Source organism: Anas platyrhynchos, chromosome 1, assembly GCF_047663525.1.
Source record: "Anas platyrhynchos isolate ZD024472 breed Pekin duck chromosome 1, IASCAAS_PekinDuck_T2T, whole genome shotgun sequence".
NCBI classification, from domain to species: domain Eukaryota; kingdom Metazoa; phylum Chordata; class Aves; order Anseriformes; family Anatidae; genus Anas; species Anas platyrhynchos.
In genome coordinates, this window is record NC_092587.1 from 41,916,225 (window position 1) to 41,935,000 (window position 18,776).

Below are 18,776 nucleotides of genomic sequence, written 5' to 3' on the forward strand. Positions count from 1 at the left end.
AGGCTTGTGAACAGGCTGAGTGCAGACACGCCCTTCTCAACAGGGTGACACCCACATACTCGCACTCAGACTAGAGAGAGCCCCCTTGCTTGGTCTTGCTGGAACAGGACACATTGCACCACAAGCTACAGAGGTCAGTAAAATACCAACCAGTGGTCTAAAACTGTCTACTGCAAGTACATAGTTAAGAGAAGACAATCCTACTGCTTTTTGTAACCTCGAGAAAACGAGAGACCACCCAGAATACAGCAGGAAACAGAACAACCAGTACCCCACTGCAGCAAATACCTAGCCTCCATGTATTTGTGTCCCACAGCCAGGGACCTGCGGAAGCTGGAACTCCTTAGACCTCCTTGAAGTAAAAGAAATATATATAAAGATTAAAAGGTAACTTCTGAGGTAAACAGACAGCCCTCCTCCCATTTTTACTGCACCTAAGAATACTCAGAGTAAGCAAATACCCTCCAGACACTTGAATGGTAAAAGCACTGAAGGGTACAGACTTCCACTAGGGACTCAAAAGCAGAGGGGGGAGTCCTAAAGATGCTTTACACACTTTAAAAACAGCCCACCTCATAAGAGAAGGCAGTATCATGTTCACAGTACCTACTCCTTGAGCTGAATTGAGAAACCCCACACAAGGGCAGCTCCTTGTTGGCAAGGCCCAGCAGAAAACACTCCCCCTTCAAAAGAAGTTTTGAGCAAGCCACAGCTCTGCTTCATCTTTCAGCTTCTCAGTAATCCTCCAAAACAGCACTTTCTATCAAAATTAGTTACTAGTCTGACCTGCCTATTGGGAAAGATCCCAGCTATCCTGCACATGCCATTATATTAGTTCTGCTTTTTTTCAATCCCAAGGCACAACTTCAAGAGCCTTCTATCTTTAAAGGCAAGGTCGGAACACAGCTACAAGGTTTGACAGATTGCAGTTACAGGTTGCATCATTTTTCTTCCAATTTACGTAGGACATTTGGGAACATGTAAGCATACCCATTTGGTAGTTTGCCTGAATATCCTCCCAGCTCTACTTTTGCTTAGAAGTCAGAGTTGTCAAAAACAAAACCTGAAGTAGTACTAGCAGCAAGCCTCCACCAAAACCTGAAACATCCAGCAAGCTTTCCCATAGGACAAACTGTTCCCATCCCTCAGATGGTTTTGTAAGTTTAACTCAATAGTTCCCTGAGAACAGCACAGACCACTACCAACAGTGGCAGCACAATTTCATCCAGGTTCTCTTTAATTTCCAAAGCTGAGCCAAAAAAAAAAAGGCAGTAAGCCTTCCATCTAGGCAAGACCATTTAGACTGAACCACAGTGGAGCACAGATTCATGGAAAGAGCGTTCATAAATATGCTGCTTCTCACATGTTTTTATAATAGTCCTTTCTGTTCAGCAGTTCCATACCAGCCTCTCAGACTGCAGGTCACCAGTCACCACTGCATGCATAGGAAAACACGTGCACATATAAAGCTGTCAAACTATTCCAGTTTCATGCCAGTCAGCCTGAAAAAGATGATTAAAGGCTAAGAAATAAAATAGTTTCCCGAAACAGCAGCCACAGAGGTGAAGGGTGAGGGTGGATAATGAGGGCTTGGTATCTAGGGGAAGAAAAGGAGTAAAAATAGTTAGGGAGAGAAGGAATTATGAAAAAATGACTTAAAAAACAAAACTTGAAATATTAGGCAGTGTCCTCACACAACTACTATCTCGCTTCATGGAAGAGATCTTTAAGATACAGAAGGAAGCAGTAGCAAATGATGGAATCAACTGCTGTTGTTGAACACGAGTAATGTTATGAATTTGCCTCAGTATTTGTCTCCTGGAATTCACAGCTGCTTGGCTCCGATTTCCAACTGCAAAATGAATAATTTCCATTTTAGGAGACCAACTTGAAGGAGGTCAAAGCAATCCAGCTATCCTTGATTACACATCACAGTTGGTTACAACCTGATGGATCTGCTTGTACTGGTACATGCACAAAAACAAACTTCAAAGCAAGTGTACTAGATCTTAATCAGCTGAAGCAGTAGTACTAAGTTTTACTAGAGATTCTGCTACTACTGGACAACGTCACATCTGCTTCTGGCAGTTTTAGAAGTAGTGCTGGATGAAGTTAAAAAAAACCTAACAATCCCATGTAACAGTACTGGTGAATAAACATCTTGATTTCACAACATCCAAAGACTTCTCTATCTTCAAATTCAACAAGATGTACAACTCAACATATGTTTGCTGATTAGCAAGCACAGAACATCTCTCTCTCTCCTTCCCAAACTCTTGGGTTTAGAAGAACTCAGAAGATTTCTGGCTTATTGCCTTTAGTGGAAGCACAGAGTGTTATAATTCTTTCATATTATACCAGTAGTTAAAACAATGCAAAAAAAAAAAAATCACAATTCTTTCATTGTAAGTGGCACGTATATCAAAGTCATGGTAGAACCCAGCACAAACTTAGGACAAAGTTAAAGCTTTCTAATTTGAATGCTTTTCTAAACAGCAAAAGTTACTGTTAACATGGTCACTTGAATCCCCAAGCTTAAGAAGAATGTTGTCAACATTTATTACATTAAAGATACAAGATTCAGAGACATAAAGCCAGAATTTTAACTATTTGTTTTACAGCTGAGAAGTGTTACCAACCAGCTAAGCACCTGTACTGTTGGGTAATCAAGGCAGCCAAAAATATTAGTAAAAACAGTATTAAGATTTACTAACAACACAGAGATATTGCAACCACTTCACAATCCAGAGGCTCTAGCATACACCTGCCTATTCAATCCTGTACTTGCAATGCCACAGCAGTTGAAAAACTACACGATGTGGAAGTGTCTCCTCCTAATAGCTAGGAAAAGCCACTATGAACGTTAAGAATTATTAGCCATGCATGCAGCTTGCATTTGAAGTGGGAGGGAAGAAAAGCCATACACACCATAACCACCATATATATGCTACCATTCTTTGGCCTAGAAATTAAAAATCTCTAGCCAGAAGAGATCAATTAGAAACTCATACTCCAAACAACTTTAAAACTAGGTAAGTAACCAAAGCATTACAAGTTTGTTCTTATCTAGCACCTCTTAATACTTTCTTGTAAAGGACACCAAATGTAACTTTTGTTCTCCATAGTTGCTACTAGCTACAGCATCTTCTGCAACAGGTTTCCATTGAGCTTCACTTTGTATTTTAACTTCTATAGCATTCACCATAATCAGTCCAATCTGACATTTTGCTGTCTCATTGAGCAAGATGCAGCACTCCCCTTTGATTCTTGCTTTTGTGGACATGAGCTGTGAGAGCCAAAGGAACAGCAGTAGCTGATAACTAGTCAAAAGCCTCAAGATAAACATGCCTGAGAATACACATTCAAAAATGAGATAGGAAAGTAGCCATAACTACTGGATCAGCTGCAGAAATGCATGTCTTGCTGGCTGAAGAAAGGATTCTTCTGGCATGATTGACCAGTCTCTTTGGCCAATAACTTGCTGCCTAATTATAGTTCTCAGTTTGACATCGTGCCAACCCAAAGGTGTGATTTTACAAATCACGGGTTGTTCTCATCACTCCCACCCCCTCTAAAGCAGATGGGTCAGACAAATTGTACTTCCTCAGTTATTCCAACAGGCTACCAACAGCCTGCTGCTCACCTTTCATGTGTCAGCATGATCTTATAAGCAAGAAGTTCCCTTCATTCAACATCTTCTAAGTTGGCCACAATATTATTTTTGTAGGACTGAAGTGTTTTAGGAGAGAGGGGAAATTGTTTTCTTCCAAGAGACCGACCACTTTTGGCAATGTTCACCAGAGTGGCTAAGCTTTTTTCCAAGCACTGTTTACTCATGGAGTCATGCTCTGCCAGCTGATAAAACAGTCACAAGTATCTGGAACTTCAAGGCTTGTATTCAGAAATCAAGAAAGCCATGGAAAAGCCAAAACACCATGCTGTACCAAAGCAGGCAGATTATCTGCATCTTGTAAGAATTTAAAAAGAGATTTACATGTGATCGTTAAAGCCAGAGCCTTACTAGAATTGGCCTTCACCCAGAAGTATTTGAGATTAAGGCAGCAACCAGCCTACCAGAGTCATCAATATTCTCAGTGAATCAAGACTCCCTGAAAGCATCAGAGGCATTTCATGATCTACACAAAGACAGTGACAAAAGCAAGAGTTCATCAAGTTCTTTGGTTCATGCATGTGACTTAAGTGGTTCACATCCCTTTCCTCACATTTTGCCACTCTGTGCATTAAGCGAAGTCAAAAACATGCTAGAGAAACTTACAGTGAAAACAAGTAGAGCCTAAGTCATGATCTTGGGTATCCTCTTGAAGTCAAGTCATATCCTGCATCTCAGTTGTATGTATCAGTTGCTGATATCACCAAAGGAAGTAAACAAACCGGCAACAGACCTTTCTTGGAGCAAGAAAACAAAGTAGGGCACATGCCGTGTTTCAATAAGCACCAGCTCCTTGCCCAATGCTATGCAGATGCAGACTTGAATTGAGTTTGGTTTTATACCTCAAAAGCACAGCCAATACTTAGTAAACATCACTAGCTGTTTTTGTTGCCTCGTAACTTCTCATGTGTCAAGATCCAGGTTCCACAACACAAGGAGAAAGGAAAAGAGAAAAAGGAGCAGTTTATCTGGATTTAAAAACAAATAAAATCGCACCTCTGATGTTGTTTTATCTTATGATCAGGGTAATTAATATTCTCTACCCTCTCTTGCTGTGTGCCCACCTTTGTCTAGTTTGAAGGACTTCTTCCAAGAGCAGCTTATGCAACTGCAGGATGTAGTATGGGGCTCATGAATCACAGGTAGCTACAAGTAAGTTACAAGAGCATATAAAAATAGCAGTTTACTACTCATTAAGTGAAATGCAGTTTTACAGCCTATCATGTGAGCTTTGATGAATACTTGAAGCCAAACTTTAGGCCACTTTTATATAAAAAAAAAACGTAGGTTCTGTCTTAAGGTTTAGAGGGTTTTACTACCTACGCAATATTTACAGTTGAAGCTGCCACACAACAGTCCAAATCAGTGAAACGTGCTATTATGTTTTTAAACTCTATAAACAAACACCTTCCACTTATTAACAGAATGTAAAGCACATGCATGTTATCTAATACATTATCAACAATAATGGAACATGACAAGGCAAAACAGGGAAAAAAGTTAAATATGAGATAATTTTCTTATCTAATATTTTCTGCAGATAATTAGAGAAGAGTTGAAAATCCTCAAAATCCAAGAGGGGACAAATTAAGACACCAAAGGCAGCCATGAGTAAATGCTTACCTTTGTGTACAGTAACAAGCTAACAGCTACAGAGACAAAGTCCCTGGAGGAACTCCAACAGAGGGGAAATTACACATCAGCTCTTTTAAGCAAACACTTGAGTCATATCTGTGTAGTTGATGATAAACTATGTCACTGATGACTCTGTGACTCTGAAGTCAACAAAACTTCTTATTAGAAAGTTACTTTTAAGTCCTGTTAGTAGGACTTTTACTGGAATCCCCCATAGCTTGCACACCTCTACCTTTAGCCACATTTAGGTATATGCAGTATTTTGCAAAAAGCTTAAATAGAAAAACATGTTTAGTTAGACTATCACATAAGCCTTTCCACACCAGAACTTCCCCATTTGTGCTTTAATCCAGCATTTACACCTGACATGACAGATCACATATTCTAAAAGAATATTGAACAGTTAATAGCATCAAAACAACTTTTAAAAACCACTATCTTGATCAATCAAGTATTTTGTTTTAGTAGGCTCTTTGGGCTTTGGTAAAGTTTTCGTAAGTCAAACTGAGGTTGACAACCAGCACCTGACCTTCCCTTAGGAACTGCTCTACACACATCCAGAAGGACCTGCCCATTTCCATGTTCCTTATTCCAGAGGATCTGCTAAGTCAAGCTCCAAAAAGCTACAGTAACATCAATTCTCACACGTAGGTTTCTTACAGCAAAAATAGATGTCTGCGCCAAACACTTTGAAACTGATTTTAAGCCCTCCCACATCACCTACTCAATCCATTCACTATGAATAAACTACAGAACTTCACCCAGCACACCTTCCTCATTTTGAGATGCAATCGCTTTCCTCTGTTGCGCTGACCAAGGAATTGAGCATCTTCCCAGCTTACTGCAGCATTCCTGCCTTGGTGACAGAAGGGACAATTGTACTAGCATCAAGAAACACTCAGTTACCAGTAGGTAACTGTACCAGTAGGATTAGTGAATTTCAGTAGAGAAACCTATAATCTTAGGCAGAACTTGGAATGTTCTGAAAATCAGTTTTATCTAATGGCACTTTGCATAAGGGACTGACAAACACTGTACCCTCTTCAACATGACCCTGACTTCATATATACTAAACTTCAATTGGTAGATATAAAATAAGCCAATTACTTGACCAGTTGTAGTACTACAATTATCATAACAAATATAACCAGGTCATGAGTGTGGTAGCTGCTAATTATGTTTCACACTTACTTTGCGTTACTTTCATGAATTGTGAACCAAAAATGCTGATTAAGCCAGAACTCCAGTAGTCATTTTACCAAAGCACTGCCTTACACTCAAAACTATATCTGATATTTTTACTAGTCTTCAGTAAAGCTTGTTCAGGGTGGTAGTTTTTCTTGCAGGGAGAAGGGAAATGACATGTTTGAGCATGAAGTTCTTACTGAAGGTAATATGACATTCAAATACTTCAGGGGAGCCTCTAGCCTTAAACAAGACCAAAACCAACAAACTAAACCTGAATACTAGCTAACCTGTAACTAGCAAGAAGATAAATCAAGCAGTCCTTCTCAGGCATGTTAAGACAGTACCACAGAATCACCTGGCATGCCAAGCCTACAGTGCTTATTTTCTATCTATACTTCTCCAAACTTTGTCTCTATCCTATATGGAGTATACTATACATATATGTGTAGAGCTATCAATACAGTATAATTTGGCTTTTCCAGGGACTGAGAGGGAAAAGCTGTTTAAGAACTGCTAAAGTCCACTCAACATATCTAAGGTGGTTTTGTTTTTGCAATTGTAACAGGCAGCATCTCAAGCTGCCACAGATTAATTGTGACAAAAAAGGCAAAGGGACAGCTGGATTGAAATGGGGTTTCCCTCCCAGTGACATAAATAACTTATCTTGCATGTTCTCCCTCATGAAAAAGGAATGAGCTACATTTAACATGCTAATTCTTACATAAAGAAACAGAAATAGCCTAACATCTACCGCACTACCCTGTAAACAGGGTATCTGACACTAAATATTTTTCCTAGTTAATGGTTGCAAACCAGCTACAATTAGCACTATGTGAAACTTAATTCCCCCTATGGGGGGACACGGGAAAAACTTCTGGTCCAGATTTATTTAATGTAACCTCATCATAAGACTGAGGTCTTTAATACCACATAGACACCAGAACAGCACATTGACTCCAAACTCAGCCTTATGAAATGTGATTATCTTTGCTATTCATTAGTGCAAAGCTAGCCCATTAGCAAGGAATTAGTCAGGAATTACTAATTTTAAGTGAAAGACAGCTACATACTGAGGTTAGCACTAGGATAATCTAATTCAAGAACAACGCTCAAGAGCAAATTAGGGAAAGGGTAAAATTCCCTCAGATCTCTCATCCGATTTTCAGCAGCCAGAACCAGAAAAGCAAGTACTACCTCTTCTTAACAGGAATTCCTACACAGAAACTGTGAGAGGTTGCTTGTGTTTCCATGCTTCACATCAGTACCTACAGCTGTATCCAGCACCTGTATGCATTGCCAAAGCACGAATTTCTCAGGACAGCCTCTTCCTGGATCCCAACCGCAGCTCCTTGGAGATCTTTCTTTCCACAAACTATTATGACCTACAAATGATTTTAGGTTTTTCCTCCTAGTTTTACATTTGTTATATTTACACCTGGAATTATTTATATAATAACAAGAAAAAAAATCTTATTCTAGAAGCAGGAAGTAGCCAAAGAAACTGATGTTACACACAGATTGTTCTTACAAAAAGAAAGCATTGAGCTATTTTCCACAGAGTGCCAGACAAAGAGCACAGTCCTTGTGGAAAAAAAAAAAAAGGAATTATCATTAGGGCCTAAAATAATTCCAGTTGCTGAACAAGGTAAGTAGTTAAGTTTAGTAATCTTCCTAAAAAACATTGTTTTATACGGTTTGATGGAAGCAGCTTAACAACAGGAGTCCCAGTTTAGATGAGAGGCACAATACTACCATCCTGATCTCACTCTTTACTGAGTAAAACCTAAGGCAATTCACTTTTTGGGCAATTCTCAACAAATTATACACCTGAAATACCACGCCAGACTGATTTGAAAACATCTCCAAAAAAAGACACGCACTGAGATTTAAAAAAGCAAACAACTTTTAAACTTGCTTTGCTAATTAGTTTAAGAAAAGCTATGGCTGTAACAGCAATAATCAGGGTTACTTATAGTTTATAGAACCATTACAGGGAAGGCAGTCAAAATGCAGACCAATCAAGAAGATGCTACCAATAGCTTTGGGTTGTTTTAGTTCTGGCATTTGGATGAGAGAACGGGCAGGTACTTTTAAAAACTCGCCCTGATTTCATTAAGGTTACTCATGTAATTAACCCTACTCATTCAAGCATAATTGCATATATTTATAAACAAAGCTTTTGTTAAAAACTTGGCCTGATATCCACTGTAACTAAAAATAACAATTTATCCTACTTCAACAATGGAAGTATAGGTTTTAAACCAAGAATGCTGTAGCAAGTTTCAGGACATTAAGCCAAACGTTTCAGAGCCAGAAGTCCTAGATGGTATTTTGGTTTCCAAAGGGGCCCACAAGGATCCCAAATTTGACAGAGGAATGTAGCTTGTCAGCATAGGCTTCATCCACTTCAAGTATTTCAGAAGGTAGCACTGACCACACATACAGCAGTGTACATGAACAGTCAGCAGAGTTCACCTTTGTTGAAAAATGAAGACACTTGTTTTGCCTTAGAAAGGTACTCAAGTATGAAGTTTTAAGAAAAAAAAGTGTTAGGAAAGTCCTTCCTGTAAGTTTGAAGCAAAATCTGATAATGAACAGTTTTTGTGTTCCTAGTTTATCTTAGCCATTTTGTGTAGTAATCCAAAAAACTAACAGGTAAATAAGTCACACAAACATTTCAGAGCCACAACACAAGGCTAAGACTTGTATACAGTTTCCTGATGTAGAAAAAAAAAAAATCAAATACTCAAGTGTGTATAGAAGATGCTTGGGTTCCTCTTCCAGGATCACTATCAGGACAATAAAACAACAACAGCAAGAGCAAACAAACACCCCCAGAATTAAAACTTGAGTTGTAACCACTCCTGGCTGGCCAACTGATCGCTTCAAAGCGAACTGCCTCAATTTGCACTCAAGACCATGCATTACAACCATAACCTAGGAAAAATAAATAGAAGTATATTTCAGACTGACTTTAAGAAAATAATCCATGAAACTTGGCCCCGACAGAAAGTTTTAAAGCTGGAACTGTTTCTAACAACCATTGCTTACAGATATTTTGGTATTATAATAGATGGTTTTATGCTGGTTTTAGACAAAATGTAAAGCTAATGTTTGTGTGAAGTTACACTCATACCAGAATCATTTACTTGCAACCTTGAGAACAAACCTATTGCTATTTCCATGCTTGGGCCCAAAATAAGACTGTATTGGCTGGTCAAGTTTTTGTTTTTTTCTTTTTTCCCCCAGGGGGTGTTTCACCATCTTAAACTCAACTTCACTCTTCATTTAGAGTAGCAGACCTTTGGGAGCCATTACCCTAAAAAACATATTCATAGAATTGTATCACAGAATAACTTGGGTTGGAAGGGACACTGAAGATCACCCAGTTCCAACTCTATGCCATGGGCAGGGTCACCTTCCACTAGATCAGTGGATGTTAATGGGCTAAGTGCTAATGCTAACACAGTTAATGCATAAAAAGGAAACAATCTTGTTCAAGAACTTCATTGCACTGTTAATCGAATCTTTGACTACTGATTCACAAAAACAACATTTGCAGGATAAGCACAGTGGTTGAATTAGTGCTCTAGCAGAAAACAGAAGCCAGGTACCAGGTCTTGTCAAAACAAAGCATGAAAAAAAAAAAAAATCCCCCAAGTACTTCACCATACCAAGTACCCTGACCATCTTTTGTCTTCTTATTCTATCCTTATCCTCTTGAAGCTACTAGAAAGGAAACAGCTGAGGAATGCCGCCACTCTTATGCCATGCTTTCCATTGACTGTCATTTCAGGAATGCGTATAGGAAAGTAAAGCAGCTTGGAATGTCTCCACCCACCCAGCAGCATCAGGAGCTGCCCAGCTCACCAGCAGCTCCATTGCCTTGCAGCTGCATCCCAGTTTACACTCCTGTGGTCATCCAGATCAATAAAGATAGATAAATTGTTAAGAACTGATGTAGTATTTGTTACGCAAGTGTTCTCATATGCTGCGCTTTCTATATGGCATATAGTACACATTGGTAGTATGGCAGTAATGAGGTAGAGCTCACAATTTCTTGGTTGCAAGAAGTCCCAGAAGTATGTACTCGTGCTATAGTCATCCAGAACTACCACCACACTTGTACATCAAATGTATTTGAATTTGGGGATAAATTGAAGCTTGGTTTTTGAGAGAATTGCAGTGACTATCTTACTAGCCTAAGTAAGATGAGAGAGCGCGAGTGCAAGCATGCATGAAGGCATAAACAAGTACAGGACTGGCCAAGAGCCTGTCAAGCCATCTGTTCCAACTTAAGTTTAGCATGTACCCTTAAGCCTGGAATACAGAGATGTGACTTAAGACTTACAACTGAGGAGCTGCTAATGATCTATACTGGCTAGTTCTGTCTGCTAACCTCAGATCTAGCTAATAAATCAAAAATTAGTAATTTGGTAAGCAGCAACAAAATGGTAATCGAGAAGCTTGCTGCTATGATGCCAAGATCAAGAAGGCCTCAAACCAAGCACGCTCACATCAGTTTTATTCACACTTATAATTGCACTTATTATCTACTCTTAAAAGCTGCTTTTGATGATTTATCATGAAAGGAATGTTCTAAGATACTGAACATATGCCAGAATGCACACAAAACCATGGATAAAGCTTTAGTGTAAAGGCACCATTAATGCCACAGTGAAATTCACAGCTAGAGACCAGCAGAAGTTGTTCCTGAGCATCAGTGTCAGCAAACACTAAAGCCTTATCATCTGAACGTATCCTTACACTGAACGCAGAACTCTTTGTACATGACTCAATAAATGTCAAACAAGGAAATCTGCTTTAAGCGCTTCATTACTATGCGCTAGAGTTCATTTGAATTTTCTATTTATGCATAATACCCATAGTGATGAAAACTGTTACAAAACCAGAAATGAAAACCCTGGGTTTAGACTTGACAGAGTTTAAAGAGACACTTGGAGATAACAAACCTAAAAAGGCAGGAAGATTGCCACTGATTTTCTGCTTGGTATTACAGAAGTAACTATTACTTCAAAAGCAGCATTTAAAATTTCCACTACTATACTTAAAGTATATTATGAAGAATTACATCTTTTCTCTCCTCTTGCCTCCATTTCAAAGGGTAAAAAAAAAAAAAAATCTTAGATGACATGATCATTAGAAAGCTAACAAGTACATATTGTAGAATCTGAACCTAGCTACTGTAACTATGGAGAGACAGATCTATGGCCCACACAAGAACCGACTCCAATTACAAAGGGGATTTTAAACAAATATGCCTCTGTAGTCTAATCACCAAGTGAAGTCAAAATTACACTTATTTCAGGACTCATTTTTTGCTATGCTTTGTTGTACAGCTCGAGAATTAAACAAGTCAGGATAACATAATACAAGCTCAACAAATGACTCCAAAAATCTCACTTGTGTATCATCTACAAGAGCTTCTGGGGGCTGCGTGGGTGGGAAGCTGTTCCTCCTCCAGAGAGGGGGAGGTTTAGACATCAGGTTCATCGCCATGCACAAAGCCTTTCTGTGCAAAAGGAAGTTCTCCTACTTGATAATCTCAAAAAAATGAACAGGTTTACCACACACAGCAGTATTTCCACTCCCCAAAAGAAGCAGTGCAGAAGTCATAGCTGGGAGGTTACTAAGATAGCTTTGAGCTATTTCTATACCTACCTTATCCTTGGATGATGGGTGCTGCTGCTATGATGCAAACACCCTGGAGATTTAAGACTGCAGCAACCTGTTCTTTGCTCTTATGACTTGACGTGCTCTGCATGCTGTGGCCCCAGCTCAAATACATGACCTGTGTTATCATTTGTCAAAAAGGATTCCGGCAGTGCAGCCTTAATGCCCTCCATCTAGACCTAAGGCAGAGGGATCCAGTGCTGGTCAAATTTATGTCCCTTTTTCACCTTCTGTTTGAAAGGATGTCATAACAAAGACGACATTGATGCCTACCATAATGATACCCTTTACCACATCAGGTACTGTGACGATACCGCCAGGAGTCCTGAAAGAATTTTTCATGTAAAATACCAGGAAGCTCCCTTCAAGGAAGCTACTTCTTACTCACAAAATAAAACCCAAGCACAGGACTCACAGGATCACTTGTGAATAGTTTCTCTGAATGTCCTCTACTACTGACAGACCAATGCAGAGCACTATAGCAGTGGCATCAGTAAGAGTTTCTGTTCAACCCTGCATACTATCAGGCCTCTAAACTGTTGTAAAATTATAAAGTTGACTGTTTAACCTGCTTTATATGTACACTTAGTACTCGAAGAGTTACAGGAAAACACTGAAATTTTGCAACAGAAAGAGGGAACAGCCTTTGGGAGACTTTGCTTAATTAAACTCTCCTTGTCCTGAACCAAAAGGTGCACACGCTCTTCATTACGCATTAGGAACTTCTCTTGCTGTTCAGCCTTCCGCAGTGACAACACCTGGAGAACACAATGCCCCCTACGCACCAATAGCCAAAACCCATCCTTGTGCTCCCCAAGCAGAGCACCGACCAGGCCTGAGAGACATCTTCCACGCTCTGTGGTGGCACGAGGCTGCAGCACCCACCTCCCTCACGCAGACGGAAGGAGTGCAAACAGCAAGCCACCACCTCCCAGATCTGCGAAGCCTCAAAGGAAGAAGGCAGCTGAGAAGAAAGCCACACGAGTTGTCAAGGCCTGATCCCAGCTGCCTGCTGTATCAGGAGCACGCAGGTACTCACTCTGCAGAGCAGGCCTGCGCTCCCCAGGGAGCTGCACGTGCAGGAAGCGCGGCCTTCCAGGAACCCGGGCACATCCCAGCCCCTCCCCAGCACACGCAGCCTTCCCACGCTGCTGCCCAGAAAGGGTGGGCTCCTCTTTCCTGTACGAAGCTCTGTGCAGCTTTTAGGCCAGCCACTTGCAGTCGCTCAGCAGCAAGTCCCAATCGGGGCAAGCCAAACGCTTCCCCTTGCGTGGAGGGCAAGGGAAGAGCACACAAACCCCGAGGAAGGGTAGGTGCTTTGCTTTAAACAGGACAGAATTGAATCCCCCTTCTGATAAGTATGCCCCAGAAGGTTTTGCTGAAAACCACAGTCTTTTCTGATTTCAGAATATGCCACTTTTTCCCTCTCTGCAGCAGCCATTAATCTGGGAGGCCACAGCTCACCTCTGGGCCCTGTTTTTCTCCAGTCCAATTGTTACTGCAGATAAGACAAGCTGCACTATCTGTACGCTGCATCTCCTGCGTGACAGCTGTCTGGGAATGCACTATTGAACAACATTATCAACTTAGCCTCCAAGTTAATCGAACAGACCTCTGATTTCAAGTTAGACCTTATAAATTTATAAAGGTTTTCTGGTCTCACACACAATATGTGTGTAACTTAAGATACTGCAACAGGATGCATAAAAATATCCTGCTGCAACATGCTACACGATGTACATCCTCCCATAGATGGATAAATTGCATATCCAGTTTTGTCTTTTTTTTTTTTTGCTGAAGGCCTAAGCTGGATGTATGCTGAAAGAAGTTCTTAAATGAAGAAAACAACGTCCAAATCCAACATTATATACAGGAATAAAAATCACTATCTAACAACAGGGTTTTTCCACAGTTCAAGATTTAACTCAAAGCAACTTAATTGATATGCCCTCAGCTATAATGCACTGAAGTCTGCAGTGAAATAAAATGAAATCACTCACTAACACTGATGAGAGATGAATGAAATGCCTGCATATACCCTCCCTCTTCTGCCTCTGAGCAAAACCAACCCAATTGTATTTTTTCCCCCACCGTACACAGTCAGGAAAATAATTCTACACAGAGCTTTCTGAGGGTAATGACATCTTACCCCACTGAAATGGGAAGTTCAGCTAATTACTTTAGTAACAAAGCTTGATGCTCCATTAAAGACAAGATCTGAAGCTCACCAGAATTTCAGGATTAATAGTACTTCCCCCTCAGCATTTCCAGCCACCCGGGGTGTGGGAAAAAAACAAAAGCCACACAGCTTAGGCCTTTTCCTATAACTGTTATATATAACTGGGGAAAAAACAAAGGCCAAATAGGAATTAAACATTTCATATACTGTCAGACACGTGTTTGTTCTTAATAATTGTGGAAGAAAAGTTAGACGCAAGACAAAAACCTACCCAAACAAGGTAGAGTCACTTTGTCTTTGTGGACAAGTTTATTCCTGTGAAGCAGTAAAACCTACAGGGAATCTGACAAACAAAAAAAACAACAACAATGCAACAGCAGCCATGGCAGTCTTAAATACAACAGACTTCAACATTATTGACATTTGTCACTCTTCCTGACAGTTCTGACTGAGTAGTTGCTGAAGAGTTTCCATTGGGAACAGATAAAGCTTTGTTCCATTCTACAGCCAAATCTGATTAAATGAATCAATGCTATAGACTGCATAACGTACGATTTGCACCTTTTATATGGCATACTAGAGAAAACATATCGATGATAATGAAGTGAAACCATAACAACAAATCCTTGCCTGCAACTGTTTTGTTATGTCTGCCCCCCTCCACACCTTTTTTAAAAAAACATAAGATGCCTGGACTGCCTCAAGAGGATTATCGTTTCACAACTGATCTTCTTATTTGCGTTTAATATCATAAGACCAGAAAAGGCTCTTTGGTATCACTAAGAGCAGGAGAGTGAGCAAGAGTTTAAACAGTGATGTAAATCTTCACCTCCGTTCTCTTAGACTTCACCCTTCCCAACCGCAAACTGACTACAGGTAGAAGGGTAGAATAACTCCTGAGAAATTTTGCTGCAAGCTTTGCAGCCCACGGTGTCAAACATTTTGAAAACGCTATCTAAATGCCATGGAGAAAAGCAGCACCATTCGTCTCAGGGAGTTAAACCAAACGTCATCCTTCCCTACCAATCACCGGCCCACAGTAACTCGCAGACCCATCGACCTAACCAGTTAAGGAATGACTTCCAATACAGAGCTCCCCTCATGCACAAAGCAATCATAACTTGATTCAAAAAGAATAAATACAAAAAAAACATAGGCAACACACTCTGAAAGTGACAGGGTAGCCTGGAGTCAGGTAAGCCTGCTGCAGAAACATTGTGACAGAGTTAACCACAACATGCAGTCATTCTTCCAGTTCAGTTCACAACTGAAAGTAAACCAGCCCTTTCCACCGCCAAATGAGAGATGACTTACATACAGGAAACAGGGCAGAAAGTAGTAGAAAATTACATCTTATGTTCAGAATTTGGCTCTGTCCTTTCTTACTTCATTACCGTGGGGCAGCTAACGCTTGGAGAAATTCACATCCTCAAAAAATCTGTATGGGGTGGGTAAGATGCACTGAATTCGCCACCTCATTTTTGAGAAAAGCACGACATAACCGTGTCCTCACCTAACCGTTTGGGGAAGATTTCTGCTCGATCAACCTACATCCCAACCGTTTTCCTTTTCCTTGAAAGAGTGAACAACCGCTAAACTCAGGAACAAGAAGCTAGCCTGTCAAAGACTGTGTTTTTTTCTGCTTTTTGGACATCCAGCAAATGTAATATCGCGTCGAAGCTCTCGGCCTTCTAGAGAAAGAAAAACTATTCAGGCAAACCCGCATTATCTCCGGATTGCCACAGCCTTTCCTTATTTGGCTAACGTTTTGAGATTCCAATCAGACTGCTATGAACTTCAACATGCACAAAGCATCCATTTTGAGGAAACTTCACAGCCAGTTTCCCTTCCATTCCCCCCCCCACTCTGCCCCGAGCGCGAGTTCCCTCCGGGCAGCGCCCCCCACACCCCGCACCCCCTCCCTCCTTTTTATTTCCCCCCCTCCCCTTCCCCTCGCCGCAGCCCCACGGCAGAACAAAGCCATCCGGATTCCTTCGGGCTGCTCCCAGCGAACGGGCCGAGCAGCCCCGCAGCCCCGCTCGGCTCCCACACTGCGGCAGGAGCCATGGCTACGGGCAGGAGCCCTCCCGCTACGGTCACGGCTCCGCAGGGCGCAGCAGGAAGCCGCCCCCGGGACCCCGGCCCCATAGGAAGAAGGGGAGGGGAAGAGGGGGGCGAGACCCCCTCGGGGGAGGCCGCCCCGGCGCTGCGGGCCCCCGGGGGGGCACCTGCCCCGTCCCCCGTTCTCCAGCCTCGGGAGGGCCCGGCCGCTGCCCCCTGCCCCGTGTCGCCCCCCCCCCGCCCGCACGGACCTGGTGGAGCGCCGTGAGCCCGTCCACATTGGCGTAGTTGATGTCGGCGCCGCGCTCCAGCAGCCGCAGCACCTCCTCCGTGTCGCCGCTGGAGCAGGCGGCCAGGAAGACGGCGCCGTCGTCGAACTTCACCTTGGTCTTCTTGCGCTTCACCACGGGCGGCTCCAGGTCGGTCTCGGAGCCGATCCAGCGCTTGAGCTGCTCGTTCCGCTTCTGCTTGGCGTCCGCCATCTTCATGCCCCGCTCCCGCCGGGCCCCCTTGGCGGTCGCGGCGCGGCGGATAGGCTTTATACCGCCACGATCCCACAGCGCACCGCGGCCCGCGCTCGCCCTCGCTCGCTCGCGCACCCACCCAGCCGGAGGGCGCGGAGCGGGAGGGAGCCGGAGGGGAGGGGCGGGGCGGCGCCGCCGGCCTCCTTAGCATAATCCCGCGAGATTTCAGCGCCGGGGAAGGGCGGGGCGGGGCGGGGTGGGGGAGAGGAGGATGAAGGGGAGGGGAGCGCGGGGGGTGCGGCCAGTGGCGTCATGGCGGGGGGTGGGGGTTTCAAGGCAGGGCTGTGGGGGGGAAGGGGCCTGGAGCTCGCCTCTTCTGGTGGTGTGACACGAGTTAAAACACACACACACGCCCCATTTGAAGGTGCAGACCCTAAAGTGTACTTCCTCAAGACACACGGTTTCCAGGAAGCCAGCCATGCCGTGCAGTTGGCGCCCTTCCCCGTGCACAGCGTGTTTTTCTGACTGTAAACAACACACGTTTTTGCTTAAATTGAGGCATCTCTGGAGATAAAACGTGGTTTTAAGCTCACTGGGAACAAAAAGTTTTAATTTCAAGTAATTACAGGAAGCAAAGTATAGTTTGAGAGGGTCACCAAAACCTCACGCTCTTCGAATTTTGCATGGTTTGTTCTTTCCTTAATTATAATGTCTCCTTCTTTCGTTACGGTGGGCGGCCACAGAGCCCGCTCTGCCTTCTTATTTCCGCTTTTAGCCATAAGAATGTCAGTGCCTTGCATGAGAAGCGATGGTTCAGGTTATGTACCTTCAGCAGTGTGTTCTCACTCGTGCTCTTCACAGCAGATTCTCACCTGCAACTATTTGTGCGGTATCCCTCACATTTTCCTACACAGCAGTGCGTGACATGCAGCCCACCAAAAATTTGCAGGAGCAACACAATTGTGGATGTTTGAAAGTCAGTACCTGGTAGACAAGACAAGAGATTTGCCTAAGAAAGTCTTGCAGTCTAAATAGGTGGATGAACAATGACTTGGCATCTAATTAATACATTTTCATTGATGACCCGTGTGTCTACTCAAACATACAGTTTAGGTTCCTGGACCTGATTGTGCATAATCCCCTTTAGAAGTTGTCTTTGTAGTGTTTTTTACTCACACGGGTAATTGAGTGGTGCCCAACACTCACAGTTACCAGCCTGCAGCTTGGCTGCCACTCCAGACTTGTGGCAAAGGAGAGGATCTGTGCAGCATCCAGCTGCATACTGTGGTCTTGTCCTCTTGGGCATCCTTCCCTGGGGACAGACTCTCAATCCAATGACATTCTGTAAGGAAAGTACCTTCCCACAAAAACGAATGAACGTCCTCTGTCCCCAGGTGTCTCCAGTATTGTGGGTGTACCCTCCCAAGCACCCTGCAGAACTCTTTCCCTCTGAACCAGCTCAATCAGCTGTCTGAAAATTTGGCTCTTCAGAGAAATCACATACCTGAAGAATGTAGTATACTGATTTCAGCAAGGATTTAACTCAAGAATCAAGTGTTTTACTGACAGCAAAGTAATTCTAGGCAAACTGATAGGTATTTACTTGAAATGCCATCTCCGGAATTTCATTTGTAGGGAGCATTTTTTTAGGTTTCCATCTGGACTCCTGTGCCCACTCCTTGAATTTTTTCCTCAAGCTCTGCTTTTTCTTTCTGGTCATGGGTACTAAGGAGCTCCTTAAGCTCACTGTCCTTGGCTTGCTAGGGAAATGCAGAGGTTTCCTCTTGATTCCTTTCTCCAGGGCATTTTTCACGGATTCATCTCCAGCTTCACAGAGAACTTTGACAAATATCTTTTCTCACACTGCAGCTATTGGGATGTTCTA

General features: G+C 42.5%; 1 protein-coding gene across 11 annotated transcripts in view; it reads right to left on the reverse strand.

The window, feature by feature from the left end:
* The window catches only part of PPP1R12A (protein phosphatase 1 regulatory subunit 12A), a 124,236-nt gene extending 107,170 nt beyond the window's left edge, over nucleotides 1–17,066 (reverse strand). For 10 of the 11 annotated variants that reach the window (XM_027454353.3, XM_027454315.3, XM_027454371.3 and 7 more), the window contains exon 1: nucleotides 16,679–17,066. In XM_027454353.3, the coding sequence (XP_027310154.1) occupies nucleotides 16,679–16,915 (237 nt within the window). In that variant the 5' untranslated portion in view covers nucleotides 16,916–17,066. The remainder of the gene's footprint in view (nucleotides 1–16,678) is intronic. The other variant, XM_072035262.1, reaches the window with a different exon arrangement.
* Nucleotides 17,067–18,776: the final 1,710 nt, after the last annotated feature.